General features: G+C 42.0%; 1 protein-coding gene across 2 annotated transcripts in view; it reads left to right on the forward strand.

Moving 5' to 3' along the window:
- AFF3 (ALF transcription elongation factor 3) overlaps positions 1 to 23,092 on the forward strand; it is a 338,460-nt gene that overhangs the window by 49,780 nt on the left and 265,588 nt on the right. For both annotated transcript variants that reach the window (XM_063339571.1, XM_063339580.1), the window contains exon 3: positions 4,126 to 4,932. In XM_063339571.1, the coding sequence (XP_063195641.1) occupies positions 4,126 to 4,932 (807 nt within the window). The remainder of the gene's footprint in view (positions 1 to 4,125; positions 4,933 to 23,092) is intronic.

Raw genomic sequence — 23,092 nt, forward strand, 5'->3', positions numbered from 1 at the left:
ATTTTGTGAGGGCTCTGCTGCAATGGGCAGTTGATAATTTTCCTTTTGGTAGGTCCAATCAAATAGACCCCTTGCAAAAAAGGCCTGTCCTTTCGCTGGCTTCTGTTTTGTCTGTGGTACCTGAAGTTGGTGATACTGAACCTCAAATCATTTGTAAAAGTGGCATAGTTGGAAACTTTTGTGCACTTTGATTATTACCTGTCTGCCAGTGTACTGACTGTCATGGCACAGACTTCGCGTATCACAGACATACCAGTAATTTCTGAGTTATGATGTCTGAAGGCAGCTCTATGCAACCACAGTATAATTCCATCAACTTTAACAGGAGTGGATGAAAAATCGTTGTCCTCTCTAAAAGCAGAGAGGATACTGAGTGGGTATCCTATGGGGAGATCAGAATAATGGCTGCATCCATGCTTCTTATCTTTAAACTCTATGTCCCTATTTTGGCCAAGCATGTAGAGAAGGTGCTGCAGAAATACATCCTACCGCTGGCCTTGTCAAAGAAACATGGAGAAAGGCGAAGCCCAGGACAGCAGTATAACTCACCCACAGCTCTGTTGGTGTGACAGTCACAGCTGCTTGGGATGACCGCTCATTCTGCCAGCATTGGGCATCAAAACTTCAGCAGTGGCATACTCTCAATGTCATGTATACACTGGCAATGGACCATTGCGCTCTCTGAACTCATCCAAGCATTTGTGAACCTTCAGCGTGGGGGTGCAGAGCTGTGGCTTGGGCTTTTTGATCTTATCGTGGAGAGAGGCTGACTGCAAAAGAGGAAACCTTTCTGTGAAAGCAAAACTGAAACCCAGTCTTAGTGTCTTTAAAGATCGTGTTCGAGTTTTAGGTGTTTCCAGAGGGGAATTAAGTTACAGCAGACATTCACTGCAAGCTCTGATTAAATTCAGTATTCCTCTGCACAGCTTGAGAAACATGAGCTCAAGCCAAAGGATTTGCCATTCAGAAGGCCATATCTGAAAATCAAAGGCAGACTGGAAATCTCTTGAATCTTATGTCCTCTCTCACCTTGACATGTATCACAACTCCTGTAACATCAGATTTTCTGAAAAAATCCTGACTCTTCGGGTTGCCCCTTATCCTATTCAAAGTATCCATAGCAACCCTTTATGAAAGATTACGGGAAATTCAGCATCTTTTACTTAAAATGTCTTTTACAGGGGGTAAAAAGTAGGAGTTTCATTCTGGATATTTCCTGGACAGAATACCTGGCCTTATTAACCGTATCAGTATTTTTAACGAAGAAAAAAATTCTGATGACCTTCCATGCAACCATCAGGTTTATTTTTAGAAACGTTGAATCTTGCGGTCTTCAAATGCATGGATACATCTTTCATTGCAGTAGAATATCAGAGCACTCTAAGTTAGAAACGTCTGCACAGAATGCTTTTCCTACCTACTCATTTTGTGATCATGTTTTCCCCTATGTGAATGATTAAATAAGGCCAGCAACATTTCAGAGCAAATAATAGGACAAACCCTTACATCTAAAGCTCATAACGAGTTACCTCAGATCCCGTCTTGTTCCCAAAAGGATGTAGGTGAACTCTTCTGGATGAGATCAGCTCAACACAAAATATTCCCACCTCAGGTTGTCCCCAGTGTATCCACAAGGAATAAACAGCATCAGCCAGTTACCAGCATGTGCCATGGTACGGGCATTAGATTGGTTTGCTGCGATTATTCTTGTGGTTATCTGGGATCTCTCAATACAAGGTGTCTCTGTGTGACCTTCATATCACATCCATATAGAAGAAAATCTGCTGACTTCTCTGGGCTAGCGCTAGCCTACAGATAATCTGAAATTTGGCTTTTATTTACTTCCCATCCAACTTGCAGCCATCAGAAAGAATGGACATTCTGTTAGGGAAGTTGGACTTTCCAGGGGCAAAACTTGCACATAAATTCTCCTACATTCATGGACCTAGAGGCAGCTGGGTGGAGAGCTGCCCCACAAGCTGTCTTTGCTGTAGGAGATTTGTGGGTGTCAGGAGCTGTGTTCCATTTGGTGGTCCTTGTCGTCATGGTCCTGGCAAGGAAGGAAACCTCACGCACACAGGCTGGCTGAATCAGGCTGGGTGCGGGCCCAAGGGCCTCCCTAGAGGGAAGCTGGAAACACATCTCTCTACAAGGTATGTACACAAGGTGGAAGAACCACTGGAAGCACAGAAGAGATCCACTGGGTAAAAGGAAAATTTTCTGTGCCTTCTGGAAAGTAATTCTGCTGGTTAAGTTGGCGCCAAAGTGTAGAAGCTATTTCATTGACCCCAGGAGACACATGAGTTTGTCTCCAACAGTCTTTCTTTTCAGTTGTACGTGATGCTTCCCACTTTTGAAGCCTTGTTAATAGTTTCCTCTTCTTCAGGACATTGATGTGATTCCTGTGAAGCAAAGGAACACCCTTTTTTTAAGGCACTTGCTGTCTGTGAATTAATGCTTCATATTTCTTTTCGTAGCGAATTATTGTCCTTGTGACAACAACAGCTGCATATGCAGAGAGAAGATGAGACTGTAGGGGTTAAGGCATCTGATTCCAAGTTTGCAAAGCAATTTTCAGATGCACCACTTTTGAGTTTTTCCCTTCCCACTTCCCCTCAATATATATTATTGATATATATTCAACTTTGTAACAAATGTATATCAAAAAGCTAGCTGTAGTGTATTTTATGTAGTTACAAGGTAGTGCCTTTGAAATTTCAAGCAATTTCAATTTTGAAGTTTCAAGCAAGACAGGACTGCTTCTGCTGTCTGACTTGGGAATGGTTCCACTGTAGTCCTCTGAAAGTTAGCATGTGGCAATCACAGCACTCATTTACAGGGCATTTTTGCTTGGATTCAGGTTTTTTAATAGGAAACCCTAAAAAAATTATATCTGAACTAGGGGAATTTCCTTTACGGTTTTGTTTGGGTCACTCAATTTTATTTGAAGGCTTAGGAGCAAAAAATACCCTCAGTTTTCCAGGGTAATGCTACATCTTTTGAATTTTTTATATAACTTTAAGGGGGTCTTCTCCATTCCTTTTACTCCCTTGTCTCTCCTTCTTTCTGTTTTCCTCTAAAACAGAGAGTCTTGAGATGAGAGCTTGGTCTTCTGAAGCCAACAGGAGTTTTCCCATCCAGACCCCATGTCTGGGAGAGAGAAAGGAGAACATCACTGGCTCATTACTGTCTTCCTCTGAAAACGTAAAGCAAAGAACATCACACGCCTGAATCTTGGCAGGGTTCAGAAAAATCTCTGCTGCATAAGTGCTAATGATACACCCTTTTGCTTACAGCGGCTTTTTAAAGCAAGAGTTTTCAGTCTTTTCCAGTATGTTTTATTTGCTTGTTTTATTTCTTTGTGGAGTTTCTGCCTTTTCAGTCAGGAGGTAAATGGATGATTTTAAAGACAATGATTAATCTTAAAGGGGAGGGAGTGTGGCTGTGTTCTCCTTGCTGCACACAGCAAGCACTGAGCAACGTGAATAATTTGGGGGTTCTGTTCACCTTTTTTTTTAAAAGTGGAGAGTGCCCCGGAGCAAGCATCCTGTCAGAGTATTTTCAAAGAAGGGACATAATCATCTGTAGTTTTTCCATTGTCCCACAAACTGTCTTCAAGTCACCTCAGAGTATTTGGTTGGCTCAGATTGGTGAGTTCATTCAGTGCTTACACAGGATGTTGGGTGGCTTCCCAGGTACTATGTGAAAACTTAGGCAGGCAGAGAAGGAAATGGGGAATGCAGTGTTTTCATTCATGGTTGAAGGAGAGCTTGCACTGGGCTATAGGAAGAGTTTTATCATGGTCAGATTTAATCCAAACCATTCTGTGTAGTTGCAATAATAAATTTTCTAGTTTCCAGGTAATATACTTTAACTACAGCATGATACCAGTGATAGATTTCTTTTTTTTATATACTCTAAGGCCCTTTATAGCTTTTCCAGTTCAGGGTAGATTTAAGATGTTGACAAGTGTCTTCAGAGACAATAAGGATTTTCGATTTCATCCCTCAACGCCACTGCTGAATAAGGCAGTGCTACTTCAGTAAGGATTTCAGCAGAAGCATGCAGGGAATTTTGTTTTTCTTACGTTGACTGTTGCAGAACACTCGGATTTTTGTTTTGCAGACTAACAAGGGGGATGAGCTCTCGAATCGCATCCAGAATACGCTGGGCAACTATGATGAAATGAAAGACTTGTTAACTGACCGATCAAACCAGAGCCATCTTGTTGGGGTTCCAAAACCTGGGGTTCCTCAGACATCTCTCCCCAAGCCCGATGAACATCTTGTAGCAGACTCGAGACCGCCGCCTCCTCCGCCCATTTCCAGCACTACTTCTTCCACACCAGCAGCCCTACCTGCCCAGCAGAGCAAAAGCGCCGCGATGGGTTGGCAGAAGACCGGGCACAATGCCGCTTCAGATGGCCAGCAGAGAGCGAGCAAGCACGGGCACCGGTCACTGGAGTCACACAAGGGTGACTTCAAACTGGCAAACCAAAAACCCAGTTTGGAGAAACTAAAACGCTATGCATCGAGTCCCACCTCCTCCTCCTCTTCCTCCTCCAACACTGCCCAGCAAAGCTCACTGAGGGCCACGCTAGGAGACAATGTCAACAGAGTGCAGCAGCCGGCAAAGCTCAACTGTAGCTCGGATGGAGGAGCTCAAGCGCAAGAGAGGCCAGCAAAGCATGGTGGCGGACACTGCGTCCAAAACTTCCCGCCCTCTCTTGCTTCGAAGCCCAGTCTGGTTCAGCAGAAACCAACAGCTTATGTAAGGCCAATGGACGGTCAAGACCAGGCTCCTGATGAGTCTCCAAAGCTGAAGTTACCAGCAGAGACGACCAAGTCATATAGGGGAGTGCCTTCTAACAAGCCTGATTCAGCCAGGACCAAGTCAAAGATAGCCAAGTTCAGCATTCCTAAGCAAGAAGAGGTAAGCGTTTTTATGCTTTTTATGACATACCCCCTTGGATGGATGGATGATGCCTTAGAATTGCAAATTGCATCTGTCTCTTTACAGATTTTTATCATATTACTTTGCATGTTGATTTTTTTTTTAACATTGACATAGTATATTGCAAATAGCAGCCTCAAAGCAATATAAAGATAAATCAACAGTGAAATACTCACTGTCTTCAGAACTGTAACACTTCCTACAATGGCGTATTTTATAGTAGTATATATTATTTCACTGACTTTTTTTCCTGAGTGTTCACATATGAAGTCTGGATATTTTTAATTCTTTTTTTTTTTTTTTTTTGCTAGGCAGGTGTATTACTTCTGTTCATATTTCGTTGACCTCTTTCTCTTTGGCAATGATTAAATGAAGTGCTTGCGATCAGAAGTAGTTCTGCCATCCTCAATGATGTCAAAGTAGTTTCACAATCCAAACAAATTGCTTAAACAATATGAAATTTGTGGAGTAGATGAGAATACAGCAATAAGACTTTTCTTTTAGTTTGTAGTATCTGTTCCCGTTTCAAACCAATTTCTGAGAAGACTGAGGTTTGCTTCCTGAAGAATCACTATCTGTAGGAACCTGGCCATGCTACAAGTATGAGAACATTTCTGAAAAAGCTTCTAGACAACGTTTCTGTTGTCAGCAGTAGATATGAAAGATTTCTGCTTGGACTTATTTTGTGTTCATTTATTTCACATTCCTTCTATGCCAGTAGAACACCTTGCTTTATCACTTATACAGTCTCTGATTTTCTGTTTGATCTTTTTGGACAGGGAGGAAATGGTTGGTTTTGGCAGAATTTTGGTGATTTTTTTTTTCCTGGGGTGTATCCAGAGGCCTGTATGCCAATACAAAGGTGGTCACATCATCCTCCTGTGCAAATTGGTAGAGCTCCCAATTTATAAACAATTTATAGTATTTATAGGACTAAGCGACTCTATTTGTCTGAGTCACTGTGACATTCTCAGAGCAGAGGCAATGACTGTTTACTCTTATTCGACAGTTGTAGTGTGTCTTGAGATGTTTTTAGTCTTAGCATTTTTGTTTCTGGCATTGTTAAAGCAGAGGAAAAATCTAATTTCTGGTGGAGTTCTCTGGCCTCTTAATGCCTGTTTTTCAGAAATGGAGTTGACTTGGAGTATTCCCCCTTTGGTTCAGCTTGGGAAAGAAATCTCTCTGGAAGCAATTACTTCTCTCAGCTCTTTTAGGCATTATACCCATGTGGTTTTTCTCTAAGTTAAAGTTCCATCAGTTCCAAACAACACGTAGGTGATATGTTGTTCTGAAGAGGGGTTGGTTGTTTTAGGCTCTTAAGCCATATTTGATAAGCAAATTTAGCATTCACAAACTGCTGTAATTGTGCACATAGATCAGGTAATGGCAGATACTAATATCCATTTAGCTATTATTACCTCTTTCAGACTTGTACTTCTATCTGCAAGTGGGAAGTATTGTTAGAATTAAAAATGCCTGTGGCAATTGTCTGGATCTTTCAAATTTTCTCCCTTTACATGTATGCAATACTCTAAGGACTAGTTTGGAAAGGAGTTTTGATAGGCAATCATTTGTTTGTCTGAAATTCAGGATTTACCATTTGCATTCCAAATTCTCCTACCTCAGGAAAGAAAGCTTTCATTTTTGTATGTAATCCATGTAGATGTGTAAGGGTAATTTTATACTGCAGTTTCTAGACATGCAGACGTACTTGAGATGATTGCTTTAAGCTAACTTGCTTAGATACTGCTGGCAATGTAGGCTATGGTAGGGAAGAGTGGACTGCAGGGTAGCTACTAAAGTGTTCACCAACATCTCACAGTTTTTATGGGATGCAGTGTTAATGAAACAGTATTTGATAACATAATAGAATCATCTAACTGAAGTCGAAGGAGGTGGACAAAAACCATTATCTGGTAGGTTAAAAAAGAGCTAAGTGATTATAAAAAATGATGGACAAATTAACGCAGACAAAAAATCCTAGGTACTGTAGGTGTTGGGGTTGGAAACTGGAGCTAGTGAAAGTCAATGTTTAGATCTCATGTTGGAAGGCTGAGAGTCCTGGTGATAAAAGTGCCCAGCTTTTTTCCCTTTATCCTGACGTTTCCTTTGTTCTAACATTTTCCATCCCAAGTGGCACAGGATGAAATTGGTAACCCACTGGTATTGCTACAGGGAGAGATATTGACCAAGACTGAAAGTTTTTTCAGTCAGTGTTGCCTAATCCACCCTCCCTTTAATTTTCAATCATATTTCTTTTTATTTCAAAATGTTTTTCCATTCTTGTTATTTCTATCATACATCTCCTAGCACAGTTTTGTAAGAATTTCCATGCATTTTTTACACTTCTGCTTTCAAACTCATAAAACTTCTCCTTTGCATCAAATGTTCACTGTCCCCTGTTAGGGACAGAATTTTTAAGCTGCTCTCAGCACAAAAGCTGTCATGGTCCCATGAACATTTGCAGGCAAAAGGAGGCCTCTGTTGTTCAGTGTGGGACTAAAGGTGATGGTCAGGAAAGAACCTGTATCCCTGGTGGACATGGGAAGAGTAGACACGCCATATAGGATGATTGTGAGGGAAAGCGGGCTGACAAGTAGGCTACAATAGTGTCTGGGAAGCTATATGGAAACAGAAATAAGAGCGTCAGGAAGCTGCCTAAGAGCAGCCAGGAGAGTATGGGAGGCAGGAGAGGGGCAGAGAGCTTGGGGCGAGAGTATCTGCAATGCAGGTGATGGGATGAAGCTTTATGTCTGCTCAAATAAAAAGTGTGTGGCTGAAATGGGCTAGGTAGGGCAGTTAGCATGCTCTGGGGGTTAGTGGAGAAAGGCCGGTGAGGTGTTGCTGGCTCGTCGTCAGCTTGTTGTCCACCAGGACCCCCAGGTCTTTCCCTGAAGAGCTCATGTCCAGCCAGTCAGCTCCCAGCCTGTACTGGTGCTGGGGTTATTCCTCCCCCTGTTCAGGAGTTCACATTTCCTCTCGTTGAACTTTTTGAGGTTCCTGTTGGCCCATTTCTCCAGCCTGTCAAGGTCCTTCTGGGTGTCAGCATGACCCTCTGGGGTATCAGCCCCTCCTCCCAGTTTTGTATCATCTCCAAACTTGCTGAGGGTGCACTCTGCCTCATCATTCCTATCATTAATGAAGATGTTAAACAGTATTGGACCCAGTATTGGCTGTGGGGGTACGCTAGTGACTGGCCTCTAGTAGGTCTTTGTGCCACCTCCCTCTGGAGCACTTTTATAGCCTTCATTTTCTGCCTGCAGGCCTAATTTTGTCATTACACCTTTTTTTTCAGCTCATAAAATGTGTTCATAGTGGTATCATGGTCCAAAGCCTATACTTCTCAACTTGGCCTAGACAGGTTCTACAGCTGCTTAACTGAACTGAAAATTTTACTGCAGGAGGCTGTGAGGGAAAAACATGCAAATAGGGGAAGCAAGATATGAGTGCAGGGTGTAATGTGGGATAAAATATGAGACTAAAAAGGAGGAAAAATTGAGGTCCTGGGGGCAGGGGACAAGCTGCCTAGCCTGGCCAAGTATAGAAGTAAATGGTGAGAAATGACCATTTCCCCAGCTCTTGCAGAGTTGGGGCACATGGAGTGATAAGCACTTGTGTGTGACATTTCAGTTTTATTTTGAACATCACGTCACTATAGGCAACGTGAAGTTCCATGGAGAAAAGCAGGAAACAAGAATATATTGTTATAAATCCCCTGATTTGCAAGCCCACTTACTAATGCATTCAAGTAGAGTCCTCTGTTTCCATGCACTTGCATTGAGCTTATAGTACTTTCCAGAGCCTATCGGTATATCTAATACCTCTGCACTTTCACTTGTGTTTACTGGTTTGAAGGAACCATCAGTAGAAAAAGAAACACATAATGAAACAAAGTTAAGCCTCCTTGTAAGAACCGAAGAATAAGGAGCAATGTCATGCAAAGTGTGTGTCTTCAGCAGGATACAAAATCCTCTTCTGTTCATCCCTTGAGGGTTTCAGAGAAACAGGGCACAAAGTTGGCTGCAGTACAATTATTATTCACTGGAAATAAAATCACTTGAATACAAATTATAGACCATTACTTTTCAATACACAAAAAAGGTTGATTTTTAATGTAGTTCAATACCTCATTTAATATTTTTAATCAGTTTTGGAAAGCCTTCAATATCTAGACACAGACTGAAGCTTATGATTTTTTTTAAATTGTTTTAATGAGAATAACTCAGATAGACCTGTATGTAGAAAGGTAGCAGTTACTCATTTGGGAATTTAATCTTTAGGAGCCAGGTTCATCAGTGTTAATTAGAATCCATACCCAACCTCCTGGTCCTTCCAAAATTATCATACTGCTCTGTGGAAATGATAGCTCGTCATCTCAAGTACTGCTATTACACATTTTGAACTACTTAGAAATTATATTGCTGTAGGTAAAAACCCACTGTATTGGATAGAAGGGAAGAGAAATTTGATACCAGGGATAGAAGAAATGAGGCAAGGAAATCAAGCGCCTATCTTTTCTAGAATTTTGTTGAGTGAGACAATAAGAAAAACCTAAGATGGCAAATCATGTTCTTTATATCTGAGTTCTGTTGAATTTCATCTTATGGGCTGCATGCTGCTTTTTTTTTACATTGAAGAAGCCTCATCTATTGTCCTTTGCTTATTTCTCTAAGGGTTATGGAGCAAGGAAATCGAGGTTGTATTCAAGAATGACTAGCAGTCTAATGGTAAAAGGAATAGATTTGGTTCTGTTAAATTTGGGAACACATTTATGTGAAATGTAGATGGGGTCATCACGAGGACATGTTCTTATGCCACTTCACAGAGTACTTACACAACTTCTTCTGCACCAGAAGTAATGTGCAATAGATTAAATGTTGAATTATTTTTTTTTTCCCCACCCCTTTTTGCCCTGATCTTACTCAGGCAAAATACTATTTGCCTGGATAAGATACTCTCTGCAGTCATTCTCGTTCGAGTGGCTATATATAGCTATCAGCGTTTGGCAAGTATTCTTTAAATCTGCAATCTTTTTTTCGCCTATCAGTTCTATCCCCATATCTTAATGGAAAGCAAAATACCCCACAACTCTTTCCTCCTCTTCTTCCCTCCCTCTGAAAAAACCCTCCCAAATATGGACTTGATGTCAGTAATTTGTTCAAACCAAAACTCTCTTAAGAAGAAAACTTCGGTGCATAGCATGTATAGTAAGCATATAGCATATAGCATATAGCATGCATAGTAAGTAGTTCCATTCCGGTTTAAAATCGAAGTTGGAAGTTCATGTGTGAAAAGGCAAGTGCAGCTACATCTCATTTGGCAACAGAAGCTCCAGTGCAGAATAAATTAGGAAGATGGTCGTGATTAGTGCGTGCTTCCCCTGGAAATACCGCACATCTGGATCTACAGGAAAGTGGAGGGGGAGACAGGGTCTCATGAGGAAGGAAAAAGGTTTAGGGGAGATCTAGGTAACCTTTTCCTCAGAGGCATGACGCCACCTTTCCCTTGCTGTGATGGAGCCTGTTGAACTGTTGCAGGACTAAGAGTTGAATCTGGGTTTTTCCTCTCTGCTTCACAGGGTGTTCAGTTCTGTCCCAGAAAGGCAGAAATGGGAATAGAAGAGCAGTTGAAGATGCTTTAGTTAAAAAGGGAGGGAGAGATTGAATGCATTAGCAAAAAGGTCCAGACTTCTTCCGGCAGCATTCTAGGATGCGCCCAAAGAGTCTGGAGACAGAAGCGCAGAATTAAGTGTGTTGTTTTTCCTCTACCATTTATCAGCTTTATTGAAGAATTGCAGTGCTTGAGAAGCCAGTTAGCAATCACAGCACTTGAGTACTGTAAGTACTGTAAGTACAAGCCAGTTGTAGATGTTTTCTTTCCCAGATGTTCATGGGAACGAGTTAGCAGGCTGCATTTACAACAAGACACAGCTCAATTCATCCCTGTAATGGTACCACTGACCTTCCCCACAAACAAAGGATGTTTTCCCACGTTAAAGAGGAAGAACTGGACAACAAGAGCAGTGTGGTGCAAAGATCCCTGCTAGTCGTGGGTTATTCAGGACCTTCGAGTGTGTCTGTGGGAGGGCTGTGCATTACTGCCTGTTTTTATGTAGGAGAGTTCAGCAGACTAGGACTGCAAAGAAAGAGTGCACTAAATAGACCGGGTGGTGTTTGAAACGCTCTTCACAAACACAGCGGAGGCCACGATGCGCGAAGATGGATTTTCGGTAGTTTTCAAATCGTCACACAAGCCTCTGCCTTTCTCGCGTTCTGCAGTCTCCGAGGCACGCAGCGACTGCGTGTGCGGGCAGTTTCACTGAACACAGCGGGCCTCATCTCTCTGGTTATTCTTGCATGGCGGCTCTCGGAGAAGGAAAATACTGTTTAGACGCCTTTACTTGACTTTTAGAGCCTCTCTAGTTTTACTGTTTCTACCCTCAGGGAAACAAGTTTCTTTTCCCTTTTGAATCAAATAGCAAGCTCTCTTTTTCTGGGAAAGCACTAGCTAAACTCATCTGTAGGTTTTTGAAAATAAAGAATTTATTTACATAGACCGTAATGTTTTTGGTATGGACTGATTACCATATGGTACGTGCTATGCATTTGTTGCTATGGTGAACCACTTGTTGTTCCTCTTTGTTTTTCACTGGTAGGATGACTATCATCAGGGAAAAATCTCTTGAAACTGGATGTAAACTTACGATTGTCAAGGGAATTCCTTAATGTATGCACCTGTCATTTTGCAAGTTTTCCCTGAGGTTGTTTTTTTCTAATTATTGAAAAAATATTTTGAGCAGTTCATTGGGGTGTCTCATAAGTCACATCCTCCCTTTGATAAAACTGGTCTTTCCATCTTTTCAGAAGTTGGAAAAGTAACCACTTTTGGGATAAGGAGAGCTCCATGGATGTAAGAATATGGTTCATTGTGAGAAAAGTGTATTCCTCTTGCCTTTTTTTTTCCCCCAGAGTGGATGGTTTGGTTTATGAATCAGCTCTTGAGTTGATACAAAAGTGCATGCATAAAAATGTCCGCAACCCTGTATAATTGCTTCTTTGGTTCCTTTTGGTAAGCACTAAAGTTACTGATGAAGGAAATTCTAGAACTACAAAAAGCAGTTTTTAATTGCACATTTTGTCTGATTTTTTTTTAATCCACTGTAGTGCTTATGATGATGATAACTGGATGTAATAAAAATCCTCCCTACCAGAAACAAAAAGTAGTCTAATAGACCTCCTTGGTGAAACGCGCCTCAGAAGATACATGGCATTGCTATCACTTTTCCACCTTTGGCCCCATTAACATGGATTGCTCCCAGGCCTGGAAGGCTATTCAGCAGTTAGAGAAAGCCATCCTTTTCTGGATGCGCGCTGCAGCACGGCGCTCCTGCAAGCACAAGAAGCTGTCCTCAGCACGAGGTTTCGGCTGAGCATCTCCTCCCCATCCATCTGCTCCATGGCTCCTGAAACAAAGGGGTGCTCAGAAAGGGTTAGGGTACGGACAGAGAGCGAGGGTGGGCTTGCTGGGGATTTGCGGTTACCAGTGAAATACTTAGACGCAGTCTGCTTCTCAGACCTTACGTTGCACAATGCCAGAGCGTTGTATCGGTGTGCAGTCAGGTGTGGAGTCCAAGCCCTCGTTGCGCCTGCAGAGCAGTTATTAATGCCAACTCACATTCTCCTTTCCAATAATCATAGCAGGGTAGAGCACTTCTGTCTACTCCTTGTCTCCACAGCAATCTACAAGGGATCATGTAGGATGTAAAGGTGGTTTAGGATATTTTATGTATTTATTTCTTTAAAAAAAAAAATCAATGAAAAATATTATACTGCTTTGTTCTGTAGTTTCCCCAGTCTTTCATGAATCAGAGTGACGTGGAACTGTCACCACTGAACATACTCATGGGGGTCAGTTCGTTACGACTGATGATCAAGAGAAGCAAAGGAAAATACAGCGAGCTTCACAGATCACTGTTAATTCCAGCTAAATAAATAATGTATATGTGCCACTTGATGTATAAGGTTAAAGAGGTCAGACCTCCAGTAATTGTTGTAAATGCATCCAGCCAGGCCAGAAGCAGTTAAATCCTTTATTGTTGGTCACATATTCACTTACAGTAAATGAAGACAAATATACCCTTAAATATCTGCATGTAACATACTTTATTCACCCTGCACGTCGTAAAGTTGTCATTTCCGTAGCACTTCTGAATATGGAAGATCTATCCCTGTGGTATCGCAAAATAGCTTCCTAGAAAAGTAATTAACAGAAGGCTTTTTTTTTTTTTTTAAGTTCAGAAAAGATAAATAACGTAGGCGTCTGATTTCCTGTCACTCTTGGTTAACTTTGTATGAAAATGGATAGCTTCCAAATTAAAGCAGGCACCGGCCTGTCTGGAGAAAAATGCATCTGTAAAGAAATGTGTACATTACATATTCATGTAGTTCCAAATCTCTTAATTGCATTTTATATATAACAATCGCATGTTCTGAAATACGGTACCCTTTTTACTTCATGAGTTAAAACCAGCATGCCAGCAAGGCTGAGGTTGCTTCTCACACAGTTTAGGATAAGCATTTCCTTTCCCAAATTCCCTCATACATGCCCCACTCTCTTCCCTCCCCACCAGCACGTTTCTCTGAGTGATGGAGGCTCGGTGTGAGGGGGCTTTGCACCACGTTTTATTCAGAAGATAAATACACAAAAAGCATTCATAGGCCAGTGAGCCACCGGGTCAGGAATATTGAGATCGAGCATTTTCTCTCAGAACCAAAAATTGCTATTCGTATGCCTCGGCATTTACTGCAAATGGCTGTAAGGGAAGCTTGTGTAGCTAGAAAGAGCGGAAAACCAAGAGTATTTCTTGTTAACTCTTATCACTAACACATGTTTAAGGAGAGATGAGATTTCAAACACTCCCTCTGCTTTGTAACTATTTTGAAATGAGATGTTGAAGATGATGGGTTTTTTTCTTGCACATGCTAGAGATTATTGGTATTTAAATACCGGCAGCATAATATATTGATAATCAAATTTTGCATTTATTTAAAGCTGCACTCAGATGCAGAGGCAGGTGCAGCTTTATGTGACTGCTACAACTTCTAGACCTGAAGTAGAAAAGGGGAAGACAGCTGTGAGATTATTGATTACGAACGTGGTCAAAACCAATATTAATACAAAGTATATAGAATGGCCGCAATTTGGCAGTTCTGCGTTATTTTCTAAGACGCCTTCTCCAATTTTAATTACAATCTCGGGGACATCTAATGCAAGAAAACATATTAGCTGGTTAATTTCTGATTTCATGGAAGAACCAGTGCAGAGTGGAGGTATGCAGTCTAGAAAAAAGACATGGGATGAAGGACCAAGTGCAACATGAGATGGACAGTTTCAAAAATACCGTAAGCAGATAACGAATGTTTTTCTTGCACCAAATCACAAATTTTTAGCATGCAGGAAAAGTTAAATATATAGAGAGGACATAAGAATAAGCTGGTCCCTGTAAGAGTGGAGGAGTCTAAGAAAAGAATTATGTGGGAGCTTAAAGGGAAAAAAATGCAATTATGCTTTGAGAAACCCACTGAAAAGGAGGCGTTAGTCATGGTCTAAATTTTTGTCCTCATGGGAGGACCAAGTGCAACGCGAGATGAACAGTTTGAAAAATACCATAAGTTGCAGTCATAATTTATAATAAAGTCTGCATGCAAGATCTTTCAGTAGCTTAGAGATGGCTGAGCAGGCCCCAAAACTTTAGTTTACTGCTGCAGTGTGTTTGTTCCCATGAGGAGTCTTCGGGAGCACCCTTCCTTCCCGTGCAGTTCCTGCTCCCGTATAGGAATGGAGCTACGTCCAGAGGACACCCCTGATGAAGAATCAAACTACACGATTGCGGTTATTTCTGAAGAAGCTTGTCCTCTCTCATGAGGGCAAAAATTTAGATAGTGACCATCAGCTTCTTCACAGATGTGAAAACACTGTCTCAGAAGGAAAATGCAGTACTCATCCCCACATAAGTGGTATGGCAATATGCACAAAGCTGGGCTGGGACGTAGATGTAGCTTCTGTGGGAGGCAGACGAGGTGAAACCTCACACTCGTATAGGACGTGCTGAATGTCTGTGAACAGCCTCTTACACAGAGCTGGAGTCTTCTGAAACAGAACAGGTCTTTTGGGCTTTTTTCTTCCTTTTTCCTCACTCAGAAGGTTTATGGCCTCTGATAATACTCAGTTGCATTCTTGTCAATAAACCAAAACCGCTGCATTTTTACTACTATAATATCTTCCATTCAGGAGTTTCAAAGCTCTTCATAAGCGTTAATGACAACTCTGAAAAGAACATATTAAATCTGGTTACAGAGGAGTTAGCCGAGGTGCAGGCAGATGGGGACACCTTTCTTGATGACATTGCCAGCAGCTATGCCATGGACCAAGCGTGCTCCCCTTCGTCCTGTTTGCTGGTGGTCCGGGCTGAGGCACCAGCTGGAAAATGATGCGGGATGCTGGGGCAGAGGACGGGGTGGGACACCTTATCCTGTTCCCAGACCCAAGGCTGGCTGCAGGCGCAGAGCAAGCACAGCAAGGGTGGATCGATGTCAAAGCAGAGAGAAGAGTTGAAGAGACTGAGCCCCCAATTCTGTGCTCGGATATTTGCACTACAGCTCGCCAGGAGGCAGGGCGGCGCATGGAACTCTTCCGTAACCTTTGTGCTGGAAATGGAAGTTACACAGAAACATAAGTAAAGGCTTCTTGCTAAGCTCTGAATTAATGTTTCTCGCTGTATTTCTTCCTACCATTTAGGTCACTTGTGGCAGAGACAGTTCCTGAGTGATTATGTCACTTATGGTTTACCACTTCCATCTGAGTTATTCGCTGCACATGCTCCGCTAGAAATTAATGGGAGTTTCGCCATTGCATTCAGTGGTAGTGACATCAGGGTTTGACAGGGATGAATATTTCTTTTCTACATTGTATGAACTTCCTTTGGTCAAGAAGATATTGCTTGAGAGAGGACGGTCTTTTTTCTTCAGTCTTTGTTTTGTTGCAGAAATGGAGAAGTAATACTTGTGGGTTTTTTTTGACATCGTTATTACTTTGAAGAAAGTCAGCAATAGCAATACAGAATAACAATCGGTGGCAGAAGGTGGCATTTGAATTCAGAAATGCCGCGTTAATCTATTAACTCCAGGACATATCTTTAGAGCATCAAAGGAGCTTCTTGACCAGTCTGAGGTGCTGGAGTCATTTTTTCTCTCTTGTAATTAAAATTTCTAGCTCCCTGTTCAGAATCAGTTTCCTCACCAACTCTTCAGTGAATAAATCTACATGAATGATTTCCTGACAGTTGTACATTAGGAATTATGGCATATCCCTGCACATAACTTACAGAACTATCTCGATACACAGAGAGGAGACCATAAAACACGCCGAATGGGGATTTCTCAGATATGCTAATTGCTGCTATATAAAGAGCACGGGATGAAGAGCTGACACAGAGGAAGTTCAACTAAAAAATACCTGCCACAAATCTTTGAAGGTTCACGGAGGAGAGAATCCTGCTGCTGCCACTTCACGACAGAGCTCCGCTGAGCACAGCCTTTGTAGTTCGGCGAGCTGGGGCACGGGGGGCTGGCAGCTCCCTGCAGGTTGTGCAGGGTCTGGGACGGGGGTCTGCCACCTCCGTGAGCTGCTGCTGGCAGCGGGGGGCCAGTGGGCTCGGCAGCGTACCAGCACGGGAGCAACTCCCACCTTCTTGGCTCCTCGGTGCCTGGGTGCGGTGCCCAGGCTGGGTTCTCCTCTGTCCTAAAATAGCCCCAAATGCTATTTTATGAGCTTGGCTCATCTATGAGCTTGGCTCTCAAAGTAAAGTTGCTGTTTTCCTTAGACTGAATTTTTGCGTGTTCAGAGCGTGGGCTGGTCTCACTAATGGGCATCCGCTACCCCTTCTGTGGAGCTTAGGTTTGCCATTCAGTGAAAGGCATCCTTTTTCTGATCCTCCAGATTTTTTGCACAATTTATACTAAGTTGACATCCATGACGAACTTTGCAAATGAGCTCTATATTTGTGTAAAACACCGTAAATGTATTTACAGCGTTGAGGGGGAGAGATACAGTTCAGCAAATGTGCTGTAACCAGGTGTGAGTTACATACTCTTGTAGCTTTTTTAGATGATACCTTTTACGCACTGACTACAGATAGGTATTTTTGCACTCAGTGGAATGGGGCAAGATCACTGAACTCATTTTAAGTAGGCCGTTAAACATCACTGCTTAATACTGATTTTTAGCCCCTGCACTTGAACCCTTTGCCTTAGGTTGACCTGGCAGACAAAAATCAAAAGTGTTGCATCCCAGCAGCTAACAGCTGCTCTGCTACTTCTACCCATATACCTATACACTTTTTTTTTAAAAGCAAGTTTTCTGTACTATCTGCAAAATGTGCGTGCTACTAAAGATAATAATTAATGCGGAAAGATGAAAGCAAATAGTTATTATACAATAATTTTAATATAGAATACTTTTCTAAAATAAATCAACTAGACAAATCAAACAGTATAGAAATGAAATGTGCCTTTGCAGGCCCTGTGGGAAATTCAGCTAATGAACTGAAGAGTATCAGTTTCTAGGCAGGGAAGAAAGTCTGCTTAATTTAAATAAATAAATTCAACAATTTGCCTCCTTATTTTAAAATCATGGTTTTGGGCATGATCACATAATATGAACAAAGTAACTTCAGTGCAGCCTGTGTGGTTTGAAACACCCAGCAAAATACGATTAACTTTTTAAAATGGCAAATTGTAATGCTATTAAAAAAAAAAAAATATTGTGCCTTCCGGGTGTGACTATCTTTTAAATGTGATGATGTCACCCCGTGAGCCGTTAAACCGTTATCAATGAGCAGGCTGTGCATTTCCTAATGATTACTGTGGAGTTGAAAAAGACTCTATAATGTTCCTTCGGTTTGTTCATCATTTTTGTTTGATAATTGTCCTAAAAATCAATGACAGCTACTGAGTACAGAAATTTGATTGAACCAAGTATAAATATAGGCAGCAATTTAGGCTGTTCTTACTCAATAGGAAAATGTCTTTGGATAATAAGTGGATTCCTATCTAAATTCATGAGTTCTTTTATGACATTTTGGGTTAAGCCTGAAATAGATTAATCTTTTTCTGATAAAGTTGCATAAGCTGTGATTTCTCCGGTGACCACATTTAATTGGATATTAAATAAAGTGCTTATCTTTACACCAACAGGTTTTATAGGCTGGATTTCCCCCCCCGCCCCGAACTGTATTTCACAGTTTAAGTAACAAGTAGTAGGCACACACAAAAAATTATTGATTAAACGGTGATATGCTCAGATTAAAAATTATACAGTCTTGATTCAGGTAGGCTTTTGAGGTGCATGACTGCCACTGAGGGTTAGATGCACAGGATAGAGGGAAACCGCGGTTTGGTGCAGGACAGGTCGTTGTCCGAGAGGACAGGTTGGCACTGCGTATTCTTCCTTTCCCATGTATTCTTCAGCAACCGTACAGCGGGATGGTTTTCTGTTGGGTTTGACAAGAAGCTTAAATTCCTGATAATGTTTTTGAAAAGCTTGAGGTCAGGATTCATTATGCAAGGTGCTGTACAGGCACGCAGCGAGAGGTATCCTGTGATAGAGCCTATCAGCCCTGGAAAGGCACAGGAAAGGTTAACAGGAAGCTGGAAACTAAATTAACCTGTCGCAACTGGAGAAAGGAGATAGGGACAATGCTGAGACAAGTACCCAAATGGAAAAACATCGATGGTGTTCAGGAGGAGGAAATCTTAATAGGGTGAGCAATAGACCACACTTGGGAGGAAGAGCGTGACAAGGAGGAGAGGATGGAGAAGGTGAAGCTGACAGCACAGCCCAGCTGGTACAGGAGATGTTCATCTGGTACTCCGCTTGCTGGAGAAGGTAGACCAACAAAAGGGCTCCAAAGGGGCAGAAGATAGTTAGGACTCGCTGCATTTCCTTTAATGATAATGAAGGACACTCGTTGGAGCTGAAAGGACACTTCTGTCCCAGAGAGGGTCAGGACCTTGAAGGAATCTGGCTGGATGGCTCGGGCACATGTGTGAGATGGGTGGAAAGAAATACAGCAGCTGTGCAGAATAATACAGGAGGGGAACCACCAGTGTGAGCCAGAGGCCTTACAGGGGGAGGAAATAAATTAAGATGCCTGTGTTGAGTAAGCTGCGCTGAAGCAAATGGTGTGGAGCTCACAACAATTGCCATTTTTTCCCCGCTGGTATGACATATTGTGAATGTGAGATCAAACTGATGCCTCTCTATGTAATCTAAGCCTACTTTTGACTTTTTGGGCATGGAGCTGGCAGCCCTGTGATAGCATTTTGTTGATTTTCTCCTCATATATGGGACAAGAGTATGCAGTAGCGCTCAGCAGCCTGCTCAGGAGCTTGGACAACTCTTTCCTGGTGGAATTGTTTTGACTTTGGCAAGATCAGCTGGGAAGAGGTGCTGTACGGGTTTGGGGTTTTCTTCCCCCCTAAATAAAATTTACCCATTGCACAAAGCATGTAATTGTTCCAGAGCTAATGTCAGACTTGGAAATCGTAATTGCTCACAATTGTAAAGGCAACTCAGTTCCTACGGCGAGTCAGCAGAGGCTGGCAGTGCTACAGGTGTCGTTGCCGTGCCGGCTGCGGTGGCTCCCGGCTGCTGGCATTGTTTGGCTGAGATTCAAGGCACAAGGTGTTAAAAATCCCAAGTGTGTTACTGAAAGATAAAAATGGAAAGTAGTTCCACCGAGTAATGGGGACATGCCTAATGGCCTTGTGCTAATTTCAGTCTGGGGTCACTGGGCCCTCTCTTATTTTTGCACAGTTGAAATAGCTGTGTCCAGATGATAAAGATGTTGACAATTATCTTCTCCATCCTCCAGAGACCACAAAAAGCTAAGCCTTTTCCTTTGACTTTCCCCTCATTTTCTTTTATTCCTGGCTTGTCATGACTTTTAACATTGGCATGAGGCTATTTTCTAGAGGAATTTCCTTTGCCTTCTTGGCTTTTGGTAATGTAAGCATTTTGTTAAGATTTTTTTCTTTGAAGCTGTATTTTTTTTGTTAAGACTTTTTAGGACAGTGTTCTCTTTGCGGCCTCTCACAGAAGCCAGCTAGTAAATTAGCAGCCGTTTTTTGCCCCCAGGCTTCAGAAAAATGGTAAATTACTTAAAGTTTTTCTGACTTGTTTTATTTCCAGTAAAACAAGCATTTCCAATAAAACACCGGGAAAGGGATGAGCCTGTGTTGGTTTTGGAGGGCAAGAGCTGTGTCAGGGGCTACCTCAGCCCACAACCACGTACGCTGGTTTCTGCAGCGGGGAAGGCTGAGCAGGGAAGTCTGGTGGCAGCCACAGCCTGCCCTCAGAGAGGAGCTGGGATGCATCCCGGTGCCCAGCTGGGAATTCCCAGGGAAGTCTGCAGCCTCTGCTGTTAGCAAGACTGCGGCGGCACTCCCTGTGCCACCTTGAGGTGGTGGTAAACTATTACGTGACCAGCTTGGAGGCTCTGGGGCTTTTCTCAGCAGAGTTGTACCTGTTTTTAAACCTTGTGCAAAACCATAGAGCACATGGATAAGCACGTAGCGTACCCTTAGGGGGCATGGTTTCTAAGGGGGCTGTTTGCATGTAGACCTCATTTCTCCCCTAGTAAGTAAACCTGTGGAATTGTTCAAGGGGAGGCAGATTTCTATGCATGTCTCTACTCTGTCAGCCTGGCAGTGCTGAGATTGAAAAGGCAGTGACTAGACTAGCTCAAAATGTATGTATGTTGCATTTGTACATACAAATGCCACGGACCAAGGCTTCTACAGGTATAAATTATACAGGTATAAATGCCACCAACACTGGAGATTTACCTCTTTACTTGCTGGTCTCTTATTAGATGCAAAGAAATCACCCAAATAAGTTCCCAGTGTCCGTGCACCATAACTGTAGTTTAATCTCTGGTTTAACAGGGGGTCTTTGTAAAGTTCATGTACAAAGATAAAGTGTTTCTAAAGTGCCAACACAACAGCAGAAGCTTAAGTGCAATTTTTATTCCAATAAAGATGTGATGAAATTATGCCTAATGGTCTGCAGACTGCACTTTTATATGCACTTGCAATGCTCCCATTGACTTCAACTGCTGTTGTCAAGGTATTTCAGTACTACTGAGCTAAGGATCATTACCTTGTGCTATTACAATACATTAAACTAATGCTACCATTTTTCCATTATAACAACAATACCTGGCGACTGAGGGCTACCGCCGACCCAATAGCTTGCAATCAAATATTTGTTTCAGATTTCAAAATGCGTATAAATTATGAGGCTTGACAAAAATGTCCCAATTTGACTAGCCCATACCTCCACCCTGGTCTTTAATTCTTTGCATAGAGACAAAACAGACTTGGCACTGATGAATAGTTTAGAGATATTAATATTTTTAAGAACATGAGGGTTTTCGTTTACAAGTCAGTTGAGTAAAAGTAGATTTGAACAGTAGATTTGGTATGATATATCTAGACTGTACATATCCCAACTCCCAAAGCTTGTGTCCTTCGAAAGCAAAACAATTCCCTGCCTGCTGTTGATGCAGCATGCACCAGAGAATACTCATAGAAGTGTCCTGGAGCTGAGCTCAATTATCTGATTTCTGATATTAAAACCAACCCACCAATTTTTCCTGAATCCTGTTTGCTCTAATATAATGGAAAATACTGTACTTAAGTGCTGCAGGGAGATAGCTTTGCGGAGATTACTTTACTCGTTGCTAAGAAATTAATAATTTTAAATACGTAAAGGAAAGGAAATTCACTGATTATATAGCCTTTGCTACACTTTCTAATTGTTTGCTACTTCTTTATCTTTTTTTATGGCCTAAAAAAAAATAAAGAAAAGGAACAACTGCAAAAGGCTTGAACAGTTGACTGATATTACCTTTATGATAAAGCGGACCACAGACTAGGTGAAAAAAAAAAAAAAAGAAACCATGACCCTGAGTTCCCTTGAAAACCTCTACAAACTCATCTTAAAAATGTACACACAACATCTGCCAGACAAACAGGAACGAGGACTTGATAACCAAAACAGAATCCAGATGTGCACAAAAATGGGCTTCTTGCTGTTTCTCCTATGTCACTTGCACTGCACATCTACAGCTAAGAGATATGCAAAAACATAGTTGATTTATATAGCAGGTCCTTTTGATGTTGTTTACTCCACAAAATCCTGGAGTTACTAGTTTATTGTTATGTGTTGATTGCCATTAAGATGGGAAAGACCCTTCACCGTATTGAAAGTTTTCTGTACCCTTTTTCCTTTAAGAGCCATTCTTCAAGATGAAAATATTGTTATGAAAGAATAATAAAGTTATGCACAGATCTGGAAAACTGTGTTTTTCAAGACATCAGGCCAACAAGTTTCATTGCAAAGGTATTTCATGGTTCAAACACAGGGCTCACTCTAAAATGCCGAAGAATTTTGCTTGTGGAACAGATTCAGCCTTGATTGCAGAAGTCCTAATTTGACCTCCTTTTTCTATGCATGCAAAGTTACAGATGCAGAATCACCTGCTTGTACACCTGTGCATCAAGGCTGATGCCCACTTATTTTAAGTGACGGATTGTCAGCATTTAAGGCGTAGCACCCGCCACACTAGCATTGGCATCATCGATATCTTCAAACATAACAATACCCAGACAGCGTGGCACCTCTCATGTCCCTTGCTGAACAGACAAGTGAAAAAGAAGGAAAGAAGAGGGCTGAACCTGGTTAGGTTCAGGAGACCTGGGCTCCATTTTTGGTGCTGTTACCTTCTGGTGGGTATCTCCCACTGCCTGTGGAGGGTATGGCCAGCTCTCCGTATTTCCAGAGACCGGCAATAGAAAGCAGTCAGCTGCTGTCCATGGGGCTGCACAGATCACCTCACCAGTGTTGGCACACTGGGTGAGAGTGGTAGAGGCAGCTGGAAGGTTAAGGGCAGTATCTTGCATTATCCGGAGGCCCTTACTGCAAAACACAGGCAAACTGTACATGGAAAAAAAGCGGACATACCAGCACCACTCTGCTTTCCTGGCTGTGTAGCCCCTTCATTACTGATGGAGATTTC

The sequence above is a fragment of the Chroicocephalus ridibundus genome, chromosome 1 (assembly GCF_963924245.1).
Source record: "Chroicocephalus ridibundus chromosome 1, bChrRid1.1, whole genome shotgun sequence".
NCBI lineage: Eukaryota > Metazoa > Chordata > Aves > Charadriiformes > Laridae > Chroicocephalus > Chroicocephalus ridibundus.